Source organism: Odocoileus virginianus, chromosome 17 (assembly GCF_023699985.2).
Source record: "Odocoileus virginianus isolate 20LAN1187 ecotype Illinois chromosome 17, Ovbor_1.2, whole genome shotgun sequence".
NCBI lineage: Eukaryota > Metazoa > Chordata > Mammalia > Artiodactyla > Cervidae > Odocoileus > Odocoileus virginianus.
In genome coordinates this window covers 50,442,877-50,462,424 of record NC_069690.1, presented here as the reverse complement: position 1 = coordinate 50,462,424, position 19,548 = coordinate 50,442,877, and the positions used below count along the sequence as shown (strand labels likewise).

Below are 19,548 nucleotides of genomic sequence, written 5' to 3'. Positions count from 1 at the left end.
ATCACTGGTTTCCAGACTTCCGAAAAGGATTACTTAGTGAAATGTATTTTTAAAAAGAGGGGTGGTGGAGGATTTGAGTTGCCAACCTTTTATTTTACCAAATAAGGACATTGAAAATGTGAACAGCGAGTGTCACCGTCACTTACTTAAAACAGGCATTTCACACACAAAAGTGAATAGATTCATCTTTATGAGAAACGTCACTATACTTAGGTTCTCCATTTTCCCACTTTGCCAGGGGTAGGTGGAGACTTTGTCAAGGACACAGCCCATTGGTGGACTAGCCCCAGGAGCCAGTGGGGCTCTGAGACCTGCAGCCACAAGAAGGATCTGAGGGCCACCCCATCCACATCTCCCCAAAACGCACCAAATTCTGGAGCTACACGACTCCCCCAGACTCCCCCCGTTCCATGCCGATCCCGACGCTGGAGGTTGAGAGAGAACCTGAGCCTGCGTTTCTCACTGGCCCCCCATACTGCCCATCCGTAGACCAGACTTTGAGCAGCAAGGCCTAGAGCTGACTTTCTGAGATGATGGAAAAGTTCTGGATCTGCCCAGCATGTTAATCACAACACTTGGGGAGCACAGAGCCCTGGAAATGTGGCCAATCTGAGTGGAGAGGTGCCGTATGTATAAAATCCACAACAGATTTCAAAGACTTGGTACAAAAACAAGAATGCAAGCTATCTTATTAAGTGTTTCATAGTAATCATATGTGATGGCATGGTATTTGGGATATACTGGGCTAAATAAGGGCTTCCCAGGTGGAGCTAGTGGTAAAGAATCTGCCTGCCAATGCAGGAGACGTGGGTTCAATCCCTGGGTAGGGACTATCCCCTGGAGGAGGGCATGGCAACCCATTCCAGTATTCTCGACTGGAGAATCCCATGGACAGAGGAGCCTGGTGGGTTATGGTTCACAGGCTTGCAAAGAGTCAGAAATGACTGAAGTGACTGAGCACACAGCACGGGTTAAATAAAATGTATTATTGAAACTCATCTCACCTGTTCCTTTTCACGTCTTTCAAGGAGCTACTAGAAAATATAAACTTTCCCACTAGCTGGCACTATAATTTTATTGGACAATGTTGCTTTAGAGCTTCTGAGGTAGAGAACCAGTCAGCCTCCGTTGCATTCCTCTGATGATGGGGAGCTTACCACGTCACATAACAACCACTGCAAAAGCTGCGAGGCGCCAGTTAGAAATGTTCTTTGAGATTTTTCTTTAAACCCACTGCCTGTTCCCACCCTCTGCTCCTGTCCAGGCAGAAAGGGTCTGTTCTCCCTTACGTGCCAACCTGCTGACCTGAGCCGAGACCCAGGTTGAGCACCTACGTGCCTTTAACTGAGCCTGCTACTCACCCTTCGCTGAACACGCCACGGTTCGGCAGTAACTTGCCTCCCAAAATACGACAACTGGGATGGAAAAACCCACACATTCGTTCTCCATTTCTAATCCCACTTCCAGGTCTGGGCAGAGTGGCAATCAGAACTTGAATCTTCCTGACTCTTGATCCAGGCCTTTCCCCAGGACGCCTCCCCCTGCAGCTCGAGTCAGGTTAAGTCCGGTTAAACCTTCTATAGGGACGGTTTCCGAGGGTCTCATCTTGGGACCCCCCCCCCTCCGGCATACCCTTCCCAGGCCCTGCATGCACCACACACAGAACCCGAACTGCCTGAGCTCTCTTCCGGCTTCTCAACACACACAACCCCACACGTGTACACACACAACATGCACACAGTATACAACTTCACTTATGCACACACACACTCGATCCCCTTAGCACAGCATAGGCGCAGAGGACATCTGTCCAAGTGAGACGGCGCCCTGGGAGCCGTGATCTGGGCGCGGGGTCCTCCTGGAGCGGGGACAGCGTGATTCCTGGCGGAGCACAGCCGGTGCTCCCGGCTCAGCCTAAGTGCTCGCTGCCGTCTCATGGGAACGTCCCGCCCCGCCACTCGGCCTCCACTGTGTCCTTCACGGCCACCTCTACCCATCACCACTCTAACCTGCCTTTCTGTGGACCCACCCCCACCCTGAGCACTGGAACAAGAGCTCCATGAGGGCAGGGAGGAGGCCCGGCTGGGCAACACACAGGGGCCCCCGGCGCTGCTTCTGGACGGTACTTTGGCTCAATCCTCAGCATTCTGCCATTGGTATCCTGGCTCTGCACACGAGCCACAAAGGCCCTGAGAGGCCAGAGTGCGCTAGGCCAGAGGGCCAGTTGCGGAGAGACCCAGGATGGCCAGTGTCTGCCCCCATCCATCCCCATTTCTGGGGTGACTCAGGGGGACCTACGGCTGCTCCAAGGCTGGTGTGGGGTGGCTCCTCTCAGGGCCACCTGGTGGGGGGTGACCCTGGGGGTCTACGCGGGATTGGCCCCGCATCAGCTCGGGGAGCAGGACAAAGCAGCCTCCTTCCGGCTCGGGGTGGGGGGCGCTTAGCGGTCAGCCCTCTCCCGCGAGTCCCCACTGCTGCCCTGGACAAGCTCCCATGGTCAGATGCGGAGCTGACTCACCACACCCGGCACACCCGAGCTGCCTGCTGGGGTGATTAAGAGGCTGGATGCCATGCCTGGGTGGGAGACTCCATGGTGATGGAGCAGGTATCGGCTGGGGGTGGGGCAGAGAGTACGGGGTCTCTGCAGCTCTAGAAGTCCTCTGGAGGGGGAGGAAAGATGACGTAAAATCCCAACCGAGAAGCTGGACACAGAAGCCCCGGCCGCGAAGGGAAGGTGCTGGCTGGTTCCCCTCTCAGGCCACCCGGCCAGGCTCTGGCACGTCCTCAGAGCCAGAAAAGGAGAGCTGTGTGCTGCTCCTAGAACCAGTTCTCTCTGGTTGAGGGGGACCTGTGAGCCCCAGGAAGCAGAAGACAGGGGCCTCTTACTCTCAACTCTACACCCAGGGCCCGCTGCAGAGCCTGGGACAAACAGTTACTGCAGAAATAATTCGTGGCTGCTGACCCTCCTCCTCCTCCTTCTCTTTCGACTCCCTGAGCTGCTCAAGGGTCCCCGGGGTACAAAGACCTTGCCTGCCCCCCTGGGGCTCCTGACTGCTCAGAGGCTGCAGACCCGTCTCTGTGGTAGCTGGTGGGGACCTCGCGGTGGCAGGTGGGCTGACACCAGAGCCACCCATGGGCTCCCCGGAGCAGCCGAGGCCTCCTGCCCAAGCCCAAGTCCCAACCGCACCCAGTTTCCTTCCAGAACTGGATTTGCTCTCCCAGGGACCCTAGACACGAAGGACCATGACCAGCTGTGATGGTGACGCAAAAGGCTGGAGTCAGTCCCGTGGTACCAAGGAAATGCAATTTGTAACGCATGCGCAGCCCCGGACAGAACCATGTAACAGTCTGGCTGATGGGTTGACAGGTCATGGAGGGGGCTGGAGGGGGCCGCAGGGCTGGCCAGAGTCTGGGGGAGGAGGAGGGGCTGGAGCCCCTGGGAGGAAGTCAGGGGCCAAGGGAAAACGGCCCAAGTGAATACGGGAGAGGCGAGGCCATAGGCTGGGGGGATGGGGAGGAGAGGGCCCCAGAGGCCCAGCAGCAGGGAGTATCCTAGGGGCAGCTGCTGACCCGAAGGTGGACGGGAAAGGCTGAGGGCTGGAGGAGGCACGGAAAGAGGTGCTGGAGAAAAGGCATGAAGAGGGTCAGCGATGTGCGGCCTCGCTGGGGTCCCCAGGGGTCCGGGGTGGCCACCAAGCCCCCTCTACAGGCCAGCAGTGTAATGCTGCCTCAGGGACACAGAGGGGACGCGGCACTGGTCACAGACAAGCCCCCAGCTGCTGACCTCCCTCCTGACACCCGCCCTCCTATGAGGGACCACTGTCTTTGGCCCGGGTTCGAGTTGGGTGCCAGGTGCCACCCCAGAGCTGGCTCGAGGCCCTGCCAGCCTCCTGCCCACCCCACCCCACCCCCCCAGGAACCTGATACTCTGCTCCAAGCTGCCTGCGGGTGACCGTCCCCAGGACTGAGGACAGGAGACGGAGGGCGTTTGGGCTGGGACCTCAGCCTCACCTCCTCCATGGGTGGTGGCACTCTGTGACCCCCAAGTTGTGGGGCTCAGTGCCTGCCTGCTGGTCTGGTGGGCTGTGGGCATCTGGCCGTGCCAGGGGAAGAGGAAAGGCTGCAGGTGAGGTCTGCTGGGCTGCAGTGTTCTTCCCTGCCCTCTGCTGACCTCCCAGCACGCCAACTGGCTGTTGGCCTTGCCCATGCCCGCCAGGCCTGCTCCTCTGCCCCGGGAAACCTGTCCTCGGCCTCATGCACCCCACCTCTGGGCAGGGAGGCCCCAGAGCAGAGTTGGGGGTCTGAGGCCACTCAGCTCTGCCCAGTCTTCACACACTGCTGGGTGTGACCCTCCTACCCAAGGTGGCCCTCCATCTGGGCCCAGGGCTGGACCCCCCTCGGCCACCACTCCTTGCCATGCTCATTGCCTGTCCAGCCTGACATAGCAACTTGCTCCAGGCTCTTCAGAGAAACCCACTCACCCCAAGGAGCAAGATACAACAGGCCAGGCCCCTCAGGTTTCAGAGGCAGGCTGCTTCCATGTTCCCCAACTCAAGACTGCAGCTGCCTTACTTCTCTTTTGCACACGGTGAGGAAAGCAGCTGGGGGCGTGGGGGCGGCTCGCTCCCCACCAGTGTGTGATTTCTGGGGTCTGTCTGCCTGAGCTAGAACCCGGGCTCTGCTCCTCACGGGCTTTACAAGTTAACTATTACCTAACCTCTCCATGGGCTTCCCAGATGGCTCAGTGGTAAAGAATCTGTCTGTCAATGCAGGAGACCTGGGTTCCATCCCTGGGTCAGCAAGGGATTCCCTTCCTAGAGAAGGGAACGGCAACCCACTCCAGTATTCTTGCCTGGAGAATCCCATGGACAGGGGAGCCTGGTGGGCTACAGTCCTTGGGGTCGCAAGAGAGTCAGACATGACTGACTAAACAGCAGCAACAAAAGCCTCTGCGCGCCTCAGTTTCAACTATAAGATGTACATATACACTCAGCGGATTCAGGAAGAAACATGCGCTGCCAAAGAGCAAACGCTGGGGAAGAACCCACAGAAATAACTGAGTTACTTGAGCAGCCAAACGGTGCCAGATTAAGCTGGTTTCCCCCTAAGGTTGGATGGTTCAGGGCACAGGCAGCAGAAGAGAGCCATCCCTGGTCCACGAGGATTCCCTGGGGCGAGGTGGGGTGGGGTGTGGGGGCCCCTTCACCAGTTAGCTCAGTTTAGAATGAGCACCATGTGACCTCAACTACTAGTCTGATGAAGTTTTCCAGTTCGTGGAATAATTTTTAGGCTATGACGGCTCTGGCCACTGGTATAGACCTCAATAGCCTGTACTTCTGAAGATGCAGGTGGAAAGTTGCTGTTCCGTGCCTGTTCCTGTCCGCTGGCTGGGGAGTGCTCACAGGTACGTTATGTCACCACGAACAAGCGTGTCTTGGATGGGTCCTTGGAATTGCACTGCGGTGACGTGCCAGCAGCCCGGGAACAGAGATGAGATGCCCAGGCATGCACAGAAAAAGTTGCCTTTGCTATGGCAATTAATCCTCAGTAAAAATTCTGGTGGCTAGCAGAGCTGCTACCCTAAAAAGAATGGTTCTTAATAAGAACAGAGCTTCCTAACCAACCTCAAAACAGACTCTAGAATTCCCGGGCCTCCCTGGGGGGTCTTCGGGTTCCACACCCCGAAGGAATGCTTTTTCTACGAACTCCAAGAAGCAATCTGTCTTCCATCAAGAGGCTGGATGGACACACCATGTCCTCTGAGAAAACTTCTGGTGACCGGCAATGTTCATGCCAACGGCAACCAAGGCTCTCTGTGATTTCACCTTGATTAAGAATGTAAAGACAACAAGATGGATGCAACTCTAAACACAGTCCCTTGGGAAGACCCCAGGTGCTCAACCCTCCAGGGTCTGGTCCCTCTCTGACCTGCTGGCACAGTTACCACCTGTCACCAAAGCTCTTTTATAGAAAACTTAAGGCACTTAACATCTCTCTCTTCCCCGAGTGATTCCCCGGCTTCCCAATTGGATGTAGTGATAATATTCTCTTTCTTAAGACACTACAGCTTAGTAATAGGTGATTACCGTGACAAAAATTCCCGTTTTGTGGGTTTGGGGGATTTTCTTCCCACTCTCTATAACTTTCTTCTATTGGAACCCAGACTAGCCGCCCCCCCACCCCCCAACCCTCCAGGGGAGACTTGCTGACATTCTGGATTTCCAGATGAGGTCCTTTTTTCTCTGAAAGATGCTAAGTAGCAGTCCCACCCTTTGCTGGCAGCGATGTACCAGGACAACAGTCTTTCTGTGTCCCACTCCTGGATCCCCAGTAGGGACCGGATGTGGGGGACCACAGCCCTGGGCTTTGGATTAGTCAGGGCCCCCAGGTGGCAGGCTGAGAAGCCTGGCTTTGTGGGGGCACAGCTTGAGAGAGGCTGAAGCCACTCGCGTGAGCTCTGATGGAATACTGGAGCCCAAGCTGCAGCCGGATTGCTCCTGGTGTTGGGTGACCTGAAGTCCTGCCTTGAACTGTAGAACTCTGAAAAATACCAGCACAGCTGAGAGACTGAGAGGAGGGATGCCTGACAACAAGCTCCTCGAATTAATTATAGAGCCACTGCGTCTCAGAGGGGACCCGGCCCCGTGCTCCGCACACTCGGGGTGCAGCCCATGCTGTGAGGAAAGGTTGATGCTTTAATAGAAGAGAGAACAGAATTCTCCTGGTGGAGGTTTTATTTTCGAATTTCCAGTTCGAAAGACTCTATGTTTCAGAAGCTTGCCTGTTTAAACGCGCATCTTAATGCGCCGAAAACTACGTCTCTTGTCTTGCTTGATTTCACGTCTTTTGCTCCTGTTATCAAACGTGTGTTGAGATTGAATACACAGCCTGCATATGGCACCAAGGCTCACTCATGCGGAAGCCCTGCAAGCCCTCGGCGGGAGCCTGCAGGGGAGGCAAGCTCCGACTCTGGAGGTCTGGCTGGGGCCGCCCTGAGCCCCTCCTCCTCCCAGGACCGCCAAGTCCAGGGGACACGGGAGGCTGTCTCACTTCAAAGGTGGTTTGGAACATGTGGGGTCTTGAACTGAACGCTATTATTTGTTTGCTGTTGCTCCTGGACCACCAGAACTGCCTGTGCTCCTATAAAAGCATGTCCCCACAAACAGCCAGGAAATGGCTGTGTTCTAGATCTTTCCCAGTCCACTGAGACACACGGCCATCTCCTGTACAACAGCTGTGAAGGAAACTGGGTGCTTCATAGCTTGGCCCGAGGTGCACACTCTGGCTTTCCCACAAACAATTCTACCCATAGCTGATGCCCATGTGGGATGGGTCTGTCTAGTCTGCAGTCTTTTTGCCGGCCCCTCCACCCCTACAGAAAGCTCCAAATGCCACCAGCGGGGGACGCATCCTCTCACCGCTGGAGGAAGCGGGTGCCTTGGCCCCTGGCCATTTTGGTGCATTTACCCCAACTATGAGCACTGTTCTGACTTCATCAAGACAATGCAAAACGTTTGTCTGGCATTTTTTGGAGGCATGCCGCTACTTCATCTTAAGTCGACCTCCCATTCAGCCTTGGAGGGACGGTCTTTTGCCCTCTGTCTCAGAGGAAGAGCCTGAGGTTCAGAGAGGGGAAGTGACTTGCCTAACACAGCCAATAAGCTGTGGATTGGTCTCCATTTCTACATTTTACCCACAGAAGCCTTTTCCTGAAACCCAGAGCATGCCTGTCAGGGGGCCTGGGGGTGAGGCAGATCCTGGCTACTTGGAGTGGTCGGTCCCATGACCACCTGGGAGCATTTCAGAAATGCAGATCCACAGGCCCCGCCCCAGACTGCTGCACTCATGGAAGTTGAGGAGGCGATGGGAGACTGACCTGCGGGGTGGACCCGCGAGGTCGCACCCTGATCATCTGGGACTCAGTGATGATGGGGAATTTTGGGGGTCGGCCCCAGCCTGGGCTTAGATGACCGCAGCCTGGGGGTATGGGGGCCCTTTTAGTGGCTCTTGTTGCTACTGGGCTGTGTCCAGGACGGCTCAGACATCACAGGTGGTCCTAGGGAGGGTGAGACCAAGGGCTGAAGGCTCTGGGTCACAGGCCGCTTCCGGCCGCCCTCTGCTCCGGGTCTGTCAGTGCCCCCCATCCCTTCCTTCACAGTTGCTGACATCTGGCAATTCCTGCTGCATAAACACTCGAAAGGGGTCAACCCAAGCACCCAGCAGCCTCGGGACACAGCCAAGGACCCCATCTTTCTCTACTGTGTCCCCAGCTCAGGCTGGGCCACCTCTGATGGTTCTTTCTTGGCCCCCTGGAGAGCCCACAGGGGTACCAAAGAACAAGAACCCACCATCCAAAGGCCCTGATCCACCTGGACCTCTTCGTGTCCCCAAGAAACACACACTTCTGCCATCCTCCCTTCAAGCACACCCCTGGGGGAGGTGGTGGAGGAACACGGTCACTTAGGCCTGGCCTGACCCTGACCATCAGCTTTGGGGTGGCACCCTCTGCCCTCTGCCTACCATCTCTACATCCGGCCCAGGGTACAGACCTGGTCCTATGGGAGTCCTTTCTCTGGGTCAGGCAGGCCCTAGGATGGTCAGCCTGAAGCTCTCCTGGCTTCACCATCTTCCCCCTTCAAGCCCCAGGCCTTGCCAGGCAGTCACCTCGACCCTGCAGGCCCAAGTAGAGGGTGAGGGTCCTTAAAATAAAGAAGGCAGCCTCACAGCACCGCGGAGTGGGGGGTGGGGCGGGGCGGGCAGGTCGGAAGGTGTGGGCAGCTAGGGCGGGTTAGGCAGGGTATGGCAGCCCCCAGCTGGCGTTCGCCAAGCTGGAACTGCAGCCCTGAGAGGCCAAGGGGGCTGCAGGAGGCGAGGGAGTCCCCCGCGATGTCCCCGAAACAACGTCCCCACTGACTCCGCACTGGGTGGGATCACAGGACTCCCGCCCCCCACACCACGGCCCGGCAGGCAGCCGGCAGCTGCTGTCCTGTGCGCACCTCCCCGTGGATCGTCCTGGGGATTTGGGGGCTCAGAGTCCCTTGGTTTCCAGCACCCGCCTAGCCAGTCCGAGCTTCCTGCGCAGCCCCGCAGATTGCAAAAGTCTGGCCCAGCCCCCTCCCCGGTTGGAGCTCCCGGGGCCTCCCTAACCAGCCCCACCAGGCGGGTGGCCCGCCTCCCCCGAGGCCCGGCACGCAGTCCCCGCTGCAGCAGAGCTCTGCGCCCCCGTCGCCGCCTCCGCGCGGCCCCCTGCCATTGCCGACCCGCCGGAGAGGGGCTCCGCGGCCCGGCGCGAAGTTCCCCAAAGTGACCAGGGCGCCGAGAACCCCTGCCCCCTCCCCTCCCCTCCGGCTTCCCCCGAGACTCCGCCCGCCGCCCCCTCCCGCGCCTTCGGAAAAGTTGCGAGCGACGCCCCAAACTCCAGCCCCCGGCCCCGCGCCGCGCGCGCCCCAGGTGCCCCCGCGCTCGGCCGCCGCGCAGGGGCGCAGTTCCCCCCACAGGGCCCCGGCGCCATGACGCGGGGAGCGCAGCGGGGCCCCGGCGGCGGCGGCGCCCAGGCGGCCGAGTGCGGGTGTGGGCGGCGGCGCGGGGCGCACGTGCGCCGGGCGAGGGGCCGGGGGCCGCTTACCTGTTGGAGGTAGAGGAAGGCTGGCGGGCACGGCACGGAGTGCGGGAGCATGCTGCCGGAGTTGGACAGCAGGAGGCAGCCCGAGTTCGCCATGGAGCACAGCATGGGGCGGCTGGGGGGCGCCCGGCGGCCGAGGAAGCTCTGCGCTCGCTGCGCGGCTCGCACCCTCCGCGCGTCCCTCGGTGTGTGCGCGCGCCTGCCTCCCGGGCGCCCTCTCGGTCTCCTCCTCCTTCTCCTCTTCCTCCTCCGGCCCTCCCCTCCCCCTCGTGGCGCTCTTTAAGAGGGAGGCATGGAAGGAAAGCGGCGCGCCTCTGCCCGGTGCCCCCCTGCCCGGGCGGGGACGCTGGAGAGAGAGCGCGCGCGAGAAGATGGCAAGGAGGCTCGAGGCGCGAGAGAATGGCTGAGGGGGAGCAGGGGAGAGGGAGTCCGTCACTTTGGAGCCACCGGAGCCCTGTCTGCAAAGAGTGGTGCGTGTGCGTGTGTGAGTGTGCGCGTGTGCGCGCGTGTGTAGCGGTGGGAGGGGGAGTCCCTGGCGTACTCCAACATCAAACAGCCCCGCGCGGAGGGAAGAGAATCCGTAACGACGGCACAACCGCTGATCGCACACTTAACCCCTCGCCCGCTGGCGCCCGCACGGCCCGCCCTCGCACCCTCCCACGGGTCTCTCCGCTCCCCTCCTCCTCCTCCCCGCATCCAGCGGCCACTCCCGGCTTGGGGGTCTGGAATCTCCTTTTGCCCCCCGCCCTGTCCACCGGTCGCTGCGGAGAGCAGGAGCCGCTCTGCCGGCTCTGCGGCCCGACCGGAAGGCGCTTGGTCCTGCTTGGCGTTCAGAGAAGCGCCTCTTCTAAGGGAGGCAGGCTCAGTGGCGGGGATGTCGGTGATGTAATGAGGGCATCTACGCAGAGGCTTCCTCGCTGGAGAAGCGTCTACTGCTGCCCGGGGCTTGGAAACCTGACTGGAGCCCCTGGGAGCCTCTCCCACCCTGCCGCTGGCCCTCGGACCCCGTTTATACCCCAGCCCTGCCCCAGACACATGGCCTTGTGGATGCTAATTACACGGGGGAGGGCGGCAAGGGTCAGTGGCTACAGCCGCATCCTCCCCTCCCCATATCCAAACACACTGGACTTGGTGTGCGCACATCAGTGGAGCCCGAGTGCACAATCAGATCCCTGACCCAGTCCTCTCCTGGCAGAAGTCTTGACTGTGCCCTGCACCGTGACAGGTGTGTGTGTGTGTGTGTGTGTGTGTGTGTGTGTGTGTACACATGTGCATAAATCTGCAGCTTCACCATCCACACACGCACACACATGGGCCTGCCATGGGTCCACACTTGCCAGATGCCCCCTCACCAAGCCCAGTTTACCAGGACAAGCCACAGGTGAGCATGGTTGTGAGAGGGACAGCCTACCCCTCACCACTGTCGGAGGCAGAGACAGCAGGACCCATACCCAGCCTCTTGCTCTCACTTACGTGTACTTCCTCCCGGCAAGGGGCAAATCCCAGAGACCTAGTACTGATTCTGGACTCACCAGTCCTGTCTAAAGACACCTGAGATTCCAGTGCTGTTACTGTTGGGGAGCAAGCCCAACTCGAGGGAAGCAGGGCTGGGACCGCCTGGCAGTGGGAAGACCCACTCACTGGCTTGGAAGTCCAGTGGAGGCACCTGCTGTGTGATCTTAGGAAATTTGCTTATCCCCTCTGGGCTTTGATTTCTCCCAACCTGAAAGGTTGCTTGGCTGATGTCTGAGACATAACACTTGCTGCAGGATGGGTCCATGAGGGCTATTTAGGAAGAAGCAGCAAGGGGGAGCAGTGGGGGGATACTGAGGTTGGGCACCCTCCAATCCGTTTGGGAATAAGCTCAACTTGAACACGGTTGGCAGGTGTATGCCCCTTGGATGCCCCTCTCTGGGGCACCCCATGTCCCTTGAATGAAACATTTCCTGTTCTTCCTCCTCTAGGAAGGAAAGGGGGCTGGGCCACATCTGGCAGGGAGGCAGACAGAAGAAGGGTTGAGGGACCAAGGAGAGGTGGCAGTGGGAGAGCTGACCATCATGTTGGGTAGCTGTCTTTGCCTGGCCTTTCTTCTGGGGACTCCCTCATTGTGCTGATCCCAGGGGTGGCGCTGGCACAGAGTGGGGATGGGGATAGTTGGCTATGGACTTGCAGAGACCACCCCTGCCTTCAGGCTGGACAGGTTATTAACTTAGCACCCCAGAAGAGGTGCCCCTACAAGCCTAGGGCAGTGATAGGGTGGCGCAGCGCTGAGGCCTAGGGCAGCCGACTGGGTAGAGTGTTTGCCAGCAGAGACCTTGCTCTTCTGTGGCGGGTGGGACCCCAGGGTGGCGCTGATCACAGAACCGGGCCGCCCTGCAGACTGCCTGCCTCCCAAGTCATGCTGCTCTGTCCTCTTGTTTCAGAAGCCTTCCCCTTCCTCTGTCCTCTCCTGGCACCTCCAGTTGCCACACAGGAATTTGGGGCAGCCGTGTGGCATTCACCCTAAGCCCTGGGCTCCATGTCCACCCTGCCCGTGACCCATTCACTCGCCAACTCAGTGTTGTTACAGAGCAGCTACTGAGATCAACGCTTTATCCTTCTCATAAGAGAACTTGGGAGTGTGTCCTAAACAGTGCCTAACGCACAGGAGACAGACACCCTCTGAGTAGACTCTCATGCCTTTTCTTATTGTGAATCTGCTGTGTGAAGACACTGCAGCAGTTGCTGGAGCTGTAGAAATAAAGTTCTCTGTGCTGGGAGAGAGCACGTCTTCTCCTAGGGAAACCAAGCCAGCAAACCAAGACTGCAGCCTCCTGTACCGAGAGCTATGAAAGCACAGGATAGTGCGGGCTCAGATCTGGGTGAGCCTAGACGTGGGGTGTGGTCAGGGAAGCTTTCCTGGAGGGACTCCTGAACTCAGTTATAGGCCCGGAGAAAACTGGGGTAGTGATTAAAGTGCCAGCCTCGGTAGCAGTGTTGCTTCCAGCAGCCTTGTACCAGCTCATTAGGGAGCATCTCGGCCCAGGCACCTGCCTTCCAGCCTCACCTCCAGAGGGTGTCAGGCCCAGGGAACGTGTCTGAACACCTGCCTCCATCAGCCACCTAATCACACCCGGGCTCCCACCAGAGTGAGAACAGCAAAACAGAACGGAAAGAAAACCTCCAGAAAAAGGACCTGAACAACGTGTGTGTCTGGCTCATGTCTCAGGATAGGGCTGCGTGCCCATGGCCTTCTGCACTGTTTCCTGAACTTATGACTTTCACTACAGCCAATTACTAAATGGCAAATTGAAGAGGCCTCGGTTCACCGAGGGGTGCCTTTTGGGGGACATAAGGCCATGGAAGAGCTAAACAGTCTCTCTGGCCCCCTCCCTTAAGAACTGAAGGGTCAGGAGGGCAGGATGCTGGCTGGTTCACAGCCTCAAGACAATGCCTGGAGCAGCTCCTGGCAGGGGTGAGTGTGGTTATCCCTGCTCCTACCCCCAGCCCCAGCCCCACCCCCACTCCGAGGCCGGCCTCCTCCCTGTGATGAGTGGACTGCAGCTGCTGGAGGATCTAGGAAGTGCAGCTACAGAGGGCTGGGCCAGGCTGCTGCAGAAAAATCAGTGCCCCTGGGGTGGATGTCCACACGGTGTCAGGAGCATCCCTTGTCTGTAGTCTGGAGGAGAAAGGGGAGAATGCTCTGGGCTCCTCCAACCGTGCTACCGGGAGCCCCCCAATGGCATGGACTATGTTTAGTGTGACTGTTTCTGAATCTGTGCCATTCTCTCCCAGAAGCTCCAGTGCCCGGTACAGAGGCATCGCCTGAGACTGTGGGGTACTACATTGTTCAGATCCCCTGGGCCCCTCCAGAGCCCCTGGTGTCTCCTGGGCCACCCTGAACGGTGGGTGGGGGATGCCCGGGCACCCCGTGCTCAGCTGCCCCCGCTTCTGGGGCGAAGGGAGGCTGCGAGCTGGGAAGAGCTGTCAATCCAGTGCTAATATTCACTACTTAAAAAAAAGAGCCAAGGAAAAAAATATCCTATTCGCCCTGAATCTGAGAAGGGCCTTGTTAGGGAGGCAGGAACTGAGCTGTAATTATTTCTGCGCTCCTGGGCACCACTATAAATATCAGGCAAGGAGGCACCTCAAAAGGTCCGGATGGTTCCCAGGCTTTGGAGATCTCCTGGCTCCTTCCTGCCCCCGCCCTGTGTCACCTTCCTTGGAGTAGAACCTATAGGGGGTTCCGGGGCTGCCCCTTCTCCCCCAGCCATTCTGGGCAAGCCTGCCTGGGGAATTCAGGCCCGTGTAGCCTTACAAACACTCTCAGACTCTTTGGTGTGCACCTTTGTGAAATGGGGACACAGGGTCTCCCTGGGGCAACATGTGCCAAAGTGTTTAAAACGGTCAGAGTTCTTAACAAAGGCGGCAGTTCTGTGGCCAAATGATTTGGGAGATTGTTGCCTAAGACAACAGCCCAAGTTCCCTCCTTTGGAAGATCCAAGGCTGCACCTGGGCAGAGCCCAGCAAGAACAGGAAGCCCTGCAGTCCCTTTAGGGGAGGCTGGGTGGGGGTTACAAATGGGCCTGGGCCTCTTTCCCCTCCTGAGTGTGCAGACTGGCGTCCTCAGGCTTCACCCCATGTAGGGAGGACAGCATGGAGCTTGGCAAAGGCCTCCCAAGACAAGGGGTGAGCTCACCATCCCCAATGGCAGCTGGGCCATAATCTACAAAGACAGTGTGCCCCGTGCTTCCAGCAGAGCCAGAGTTCTGTGCCCCAACATTGGGGTGTTTGGCACAGGCTTGGGTGTGAGCGCTGAGGGGCCAAGGAGGCAGGAGGTGCAGAATTGTACCCGGCATCTCCATGGAGGTGGGAGGTGGAGTGGGCCAGGGTGGCTGTGGCTCAGGGATGTGTGTGTGAGGGGGCGTGGAATGACCCAAGAAGTGTCTTTTATGTGAGCCAACCAGATGCCCACATCACCAGCTGAACACTCTCCCAGGGGGATTCTTGCCCCACTTCCACAGTGGGGTGGCGTTGAGTGGAGTCGGGGACAGCTCCAAGCTTGGGGCTGTTTGGGGTGCCTCTAGCAGACCCCACTGGGGGAATGTCAGGTTGAGCACACGAAGAAGCTCTTCAGTCATCATGTAAAGTGGAGGAACCACCCAGATTCCCTGAAGGCTTGCAGCTTCCGTGTCTCGGGGGTGGGGACTGTTTCTGTCTCCTGGCGTGTCCAGTTCTCCCAGAAGGGCAGGAAAGCTGGTAGAGGAGCCCCTGACGGGACAGGTGGGAACGCATGGCCCTGGCTGACCAGGCCATGCCGGAGGCGTCCAGCAGAGGGCCCGCTCACACCAGCCAGAGCTTCCCCTTTGAGGTCGGTACCATCAGGAGGGGCCGCTGGGGGTGCTCCCCACCCTTGGGCCCCTCTGCATTCCTGAGCCACCAGGTGTCTGGCAACAGAGAGGGAAAGTCAGTCCCGGCCCAGGCTGCCTTGGCCAGCACCCACCTTCCAGCTCGACGGGGATCCCCCACCGCTGGTGCTGTCCCCCTTGGCCCCAGCAGACACTGCAGCAAAAGTAAGAATTGGCGTGCAAAGGAAGTTTATTTATCTGTTTAATTAAGAGGCGTTTGCCAGCCACATTTGGGTCCATCCATCTCACTTACAACCATGTCCCGGCAAAATTAAACATAATAAATATAAGGAGACTGAAAGCAAAGGGCACACTCGAGATATATGGGCAAAGCCAGAAGTTGCACAGGGTTGCAGTTATAAGCACATCTTTCTTTGGCAAGTTCCTCTCCCCTCGGGGCCTGGGAGCCAGAGGAATGCTCTCAGAGAAGGGCTGTGGGTGCCATTCCACTCTGCTTTTCCCACTCAGCACTGTTGCCAAGCTTTATTTATTTTAAATGAGCCCCCAGGACTTCTCCTTTCTCCTCTTCTGGAGAGGGGGAGAGAGCTCAGCACAGAGCAAGAGAACATCTGAAATCAGCCAGCGCTGTGATGTTCCACCTCGGGGCTTGGTGGGAAAGAGGCCTCAGCAGCTGCAGCCCTGGAAAGCTCTTTACAGGCTCCTGCTGCATCTGGGCTGTGAGCTCCTGGCTAGGAGGTGGGCTGTGCTGAGAGCGCCTTGGAGAAACAGATCAGAACTCTTCAGTGTGGCCAATGCACCATTCAGGATGCTGGCCCCCAGAACCCACATGGTCTGGAGAGGGCCAGAGGAGGGAGAGGGGCAGAATTCTTTTTCAAGCCTCAAGAGCCCGACTGTTTGCTTAAACTTCTTGGGAATGAGAGTGTACAAAGTGAAAAACTGGTGATTTATTATCATTATTGATTGCTAACTGTAACAATACCTTGCACTGGCTCAGTGCTTTTCTAACCTTTTCATCTCACTTGATCCTCACATAGTAGACGGGGAAGGGAGAATGATGCCTATTCGGTTTATGATGACACATCTAGGATCTCAGAAGTGGCCCAAGGTCACACAACCAGGGAGAGGGAGAGTTCAGGCTGGAAAATAAGCCTCCCAGTTCACAAACTCATACGAGTCTTTTGCTTCCCTTCCACGACTGTGCTTGGCTCATGTGCTCCATTGAACATCCTCATCATTAGCCCTTGGCTTTCTCTCCTAACAGGATCAACCCCAAACCAAATCTGTTAACGTAATCGTCATTTGCAGTAGCCTGGGCATTTACTAATCACACTGCCGCTCAGTCTGCATGGCAATTATTTTGAATTTCCTCTTTCTCATTAGGCAGGAGGTCGTGAGAACTCTGTAGGGTTGCTGAACTCTATGATGAAGCCAAGGAGAGAAGCTGCTATTGGAGAGAGGAAGCCCTTCTGCAGGGTTCCTAGCTGGTCTGCCAGGAGAGGCTCAATTTCATGGACCCTCACCTCACACTCTGAGCCTGGCCCACCACCCAAGCTCTCTTGTCCATCTAAGTCTGGGTGTATCTACTTGGCTTCCTGTGCCAACACAGAGAATGATCGCAGAAAAGAAAAAGTCCTGAGAGGTACAGCAAGTCGGTATATTTGCTTGGAGATGAAGATTCCACCTTTGACTGGCTCATGGATGAGATGCCCTTGGATGGCAGGGTCCCCAGTGTAGAATGACTGATGATAGCCTCTGCTTGCACTAGGGCAGAGCTCATGTTACAGGTTTATCACCAGCAGAGGCTGTGGGAGCAGAGAAACCTACATAACTCGCTGTTCCAGGCACCCCACCCGGGACAGCCCTCCTGGGCACTGATCGCCCTCAGCACCCTCATTTGCTGCCTTCCAGCACCAGGGACAGCGCCAGCATCTTGTATCTCTCTGGTCACCACCCCGCAGCGAGACACAGTCCCTGAAAGGGAGAAACACACTCATAGGCCCAGACTATGGAGCTGGAGGGGACATTGGGATCACGGTGTCCAGTCTTCTGCTTTCTATCTGGCAGTCACGAAAGCTTTCAGGGACTGGCACTCTCTCTTTTTTTTTCTTTTTCTCGAAGTACTCCACTGAGGGAGACCTAGACATCTCTCTGGGGAACTCATTCAGATTTTTGTCACCCTGGCTGTCAAGAAATTCTGTCTTGTGTCTCACACAGACCTTTTCCACCTTAATTTTATTCAATGGAGAAAAGTCTTGAAGGAATTCCAAGGGGGAGCTTGGACCAGCAGCTGAAGCCACTGTCATCTCCAGCTCCCAAGAGGGACTGGGAGCCACCCACAGGAACCTGTAGAACAAAGCTGTGTGCTCCAGGAAAGGGTTTAACAGCAGCTCCACATGCTTCAGGGTGTCAGGAAGGGAAGACTGTGTGCTTGACGTTTAGGAATCCCTCACATGGACAGAGGAGCCTGGTGGGCTACTGTCCAGGGGGTCATAAAGAGTCAGACATGATTTAGTGACTAAACAATAACAACAAACAATTGTGACAGGCATGAATTCATGTCAAAGTTCAATTAGAATTGACCTGAGGACACAAAGAACCGAGGCTCCCTAAGTAGTGAGCCATGGGAAGGGGTCAAGGTGTGTTATTTCATCCATAGGGGGTGGATCTGAGCTGCCTAGGGTAGAGGGCCTATTCCATGCTTCCTGCCTCTTCATAGCCAGCAAGTGAAATAGCTGGACTCTTCAACTTGCCATCAGTTAAAACAAACCTTACTTAACAGAAAAACAAGTGACCCTTCCTTCAGCCTTGGTTGAGGAGAGGCCACAAAGAGACAGACCCAGGGAAACCCTCTAGACAGGGAATGATGAACAGGGGTTAGCCTGGGTCCAAGGACTGTGAAAGTCAAGTCCTCCAAACTCTGAACAAATCTGAAAGTCTCTGGGTCAAACATCTGCCTATAGCCTCAGCCAGTTAAAAAGCAACCTCAAGGCTGCAAGAAGCAGAATGCTAAGGGGCTGGCTCTTGACTCCTCCTCTGCCCCTTCCTGCCCCCAAAGCCAAAGAAATAGCTCATTAAAAGCTCATTAGGAGCCCAAGGCCACAAAGGCCCAGAGAGGCAGTGCTGTCCTGGCAAAGTGCATGACCCTGAGGAGGCAGGTGCAGTGTGTTAGGCGGCCAGTGCCAAGCTAGAGACAGAAACAGAAAGATGGAGCCAGGAGGTGGCCAGTGCTGGGAGGTGGGCAGCGGGGATGGGGTGGGAGGCTCTTCCAATGAAGTTTTATGCGAGCTGAGCTTGTCTCAGGACTCACAGGGGTAGAGACATACCTGTCTGCCAGGAAGCAGAGGAACAGACCTGTATCTGCAGACTCTCCTCCTCTCACTCCCAGGGAGGCAGAGGCCACATATGTATTCTATCTCAGCCTTTGAGGGGAGCGAGCCAGGGTTAGGAGGGAGGGGTAGGCATGACCCTGGCTGGTATAAACTCTGCCTGACAACTCAGAATACACCAGGAAAGTTTTGTGAACTGGTGCGCACTGGAGGATATTGCAGCAAAGGGGCTGTGGATGCTGCTTGCTTTTCCAGATTACCTAACGATTGCCAGGAGAAGGGAAGTGGGGCTACTCTGCTGGGGAACTTAGACGTGAGGCTATTCTGGGGCCCCCAGCTCTTCTGGCTTCCCATCCTTCTTCTCTCTCTCACTCCTTGTTGAGGGTGTGGGGGGGAAGCCCTCCTCTTCCTTGATCTGCACTGGCATTGGGGTCCAGTGCTGTTTTGGCATCGACACAACTCTAAAGTTCCAAGGCATGAGGTTTCTGAGAATTCACTGGCAAGGAGGTTTGGGGGGAAGTTGGCAGCCAGCTGAGGTCCCTGTGCTGCTCATAGCAGCTCCCAACCTCTCCTCCTGCTGAGAGCTGCTGCATCAGGATGAGGGGAGCCGTCTGTGCCTTTTCTTGCTTCCCTAGGATGCTGTGACTTTTGATTCCTGCTTGATTAATATACAGCCAACAGAGACTGTATTTAAGGCAGCTTTAATTCTCTCAGGTCACCAAACTCGGGAGCAGCAAAGCTGCAAGGAGCCAGCCCTGCAGTAGATCAAACACTGGGACCTTCAAATCGCTCCGTGGCCCAATTTCTCATTGCTGCTGCCGCCTGATAACCCTCCTCTAGCCTGGAGCCAATATCTCCCTCTTCCAAGGGGTGGGGACAGGGACTGGACGTGGAGGTCCCTGGCTGCAACCCTCCTGGCAGCCAGGAAGGAGAGCTGTAGGTCTTCAGCACTTCAACCCTGCAAGAGTGAGCCGTTCAGCACCAGGGACAGCTCTGCTCCCCCTATGCCCTGCTCCTGCCTTCCTGAGCCAAACACAGATAGGTGTCAGTGACTTCACTGTTTGGCTGTAGGTGGCCAGTGGCTAGCCCTGCTGATGGTCACCTTTCACCAAAACATCCCAGCTGAATAAATCTCACCCAGCACATTCTCACTGACAAAGTCTCCCTTTAAGGCTTCCTCTAGATCCAGCTTTCTTATTTTCTGACCATTGGAAACCTCCCCAGAAAGAAGCAGGCTGTTCTTAGCTAGGAC

At 57.0% G+C, this 19,548-nt stretch overlaps 1 protein-coding gene across 11 annotated transcripts in view; it reads right to left on the bottom strand.

The window, feature by feature from the left end:
- Positions 1-19,548, bottom strand: part of RBFOX3 (RNA binding fox-1 homolog 3) — a 430,383-nt gene that overhangs the window by 74,372 nt on the left and 336,463 nt on the right. Inside the window, exon 1 of one of the 11 annotated variants that reach the window (XM_070479828.1) lies at positions 9,626-10,101. The exons of 4 other annotated variants lie outside the window; for them this stretch is intronic. In XM_070479828.1, coding sequence (XP_070335929.1) covers positions 9,626-9,730 — 105 coding nt within the window. In that variant the 5' untranslated portion in view covers positions 9,731-10,101. Of the gene's footprint in view, positions 1-9,625; positions 10,102-19,548 lie in introns of those variants that run through there. 6 more of the 11 variants (XM_070479826.1, XM_070479836.1, XM_070479825.1 and 3 more) reach the window with 6 other exon arrangements.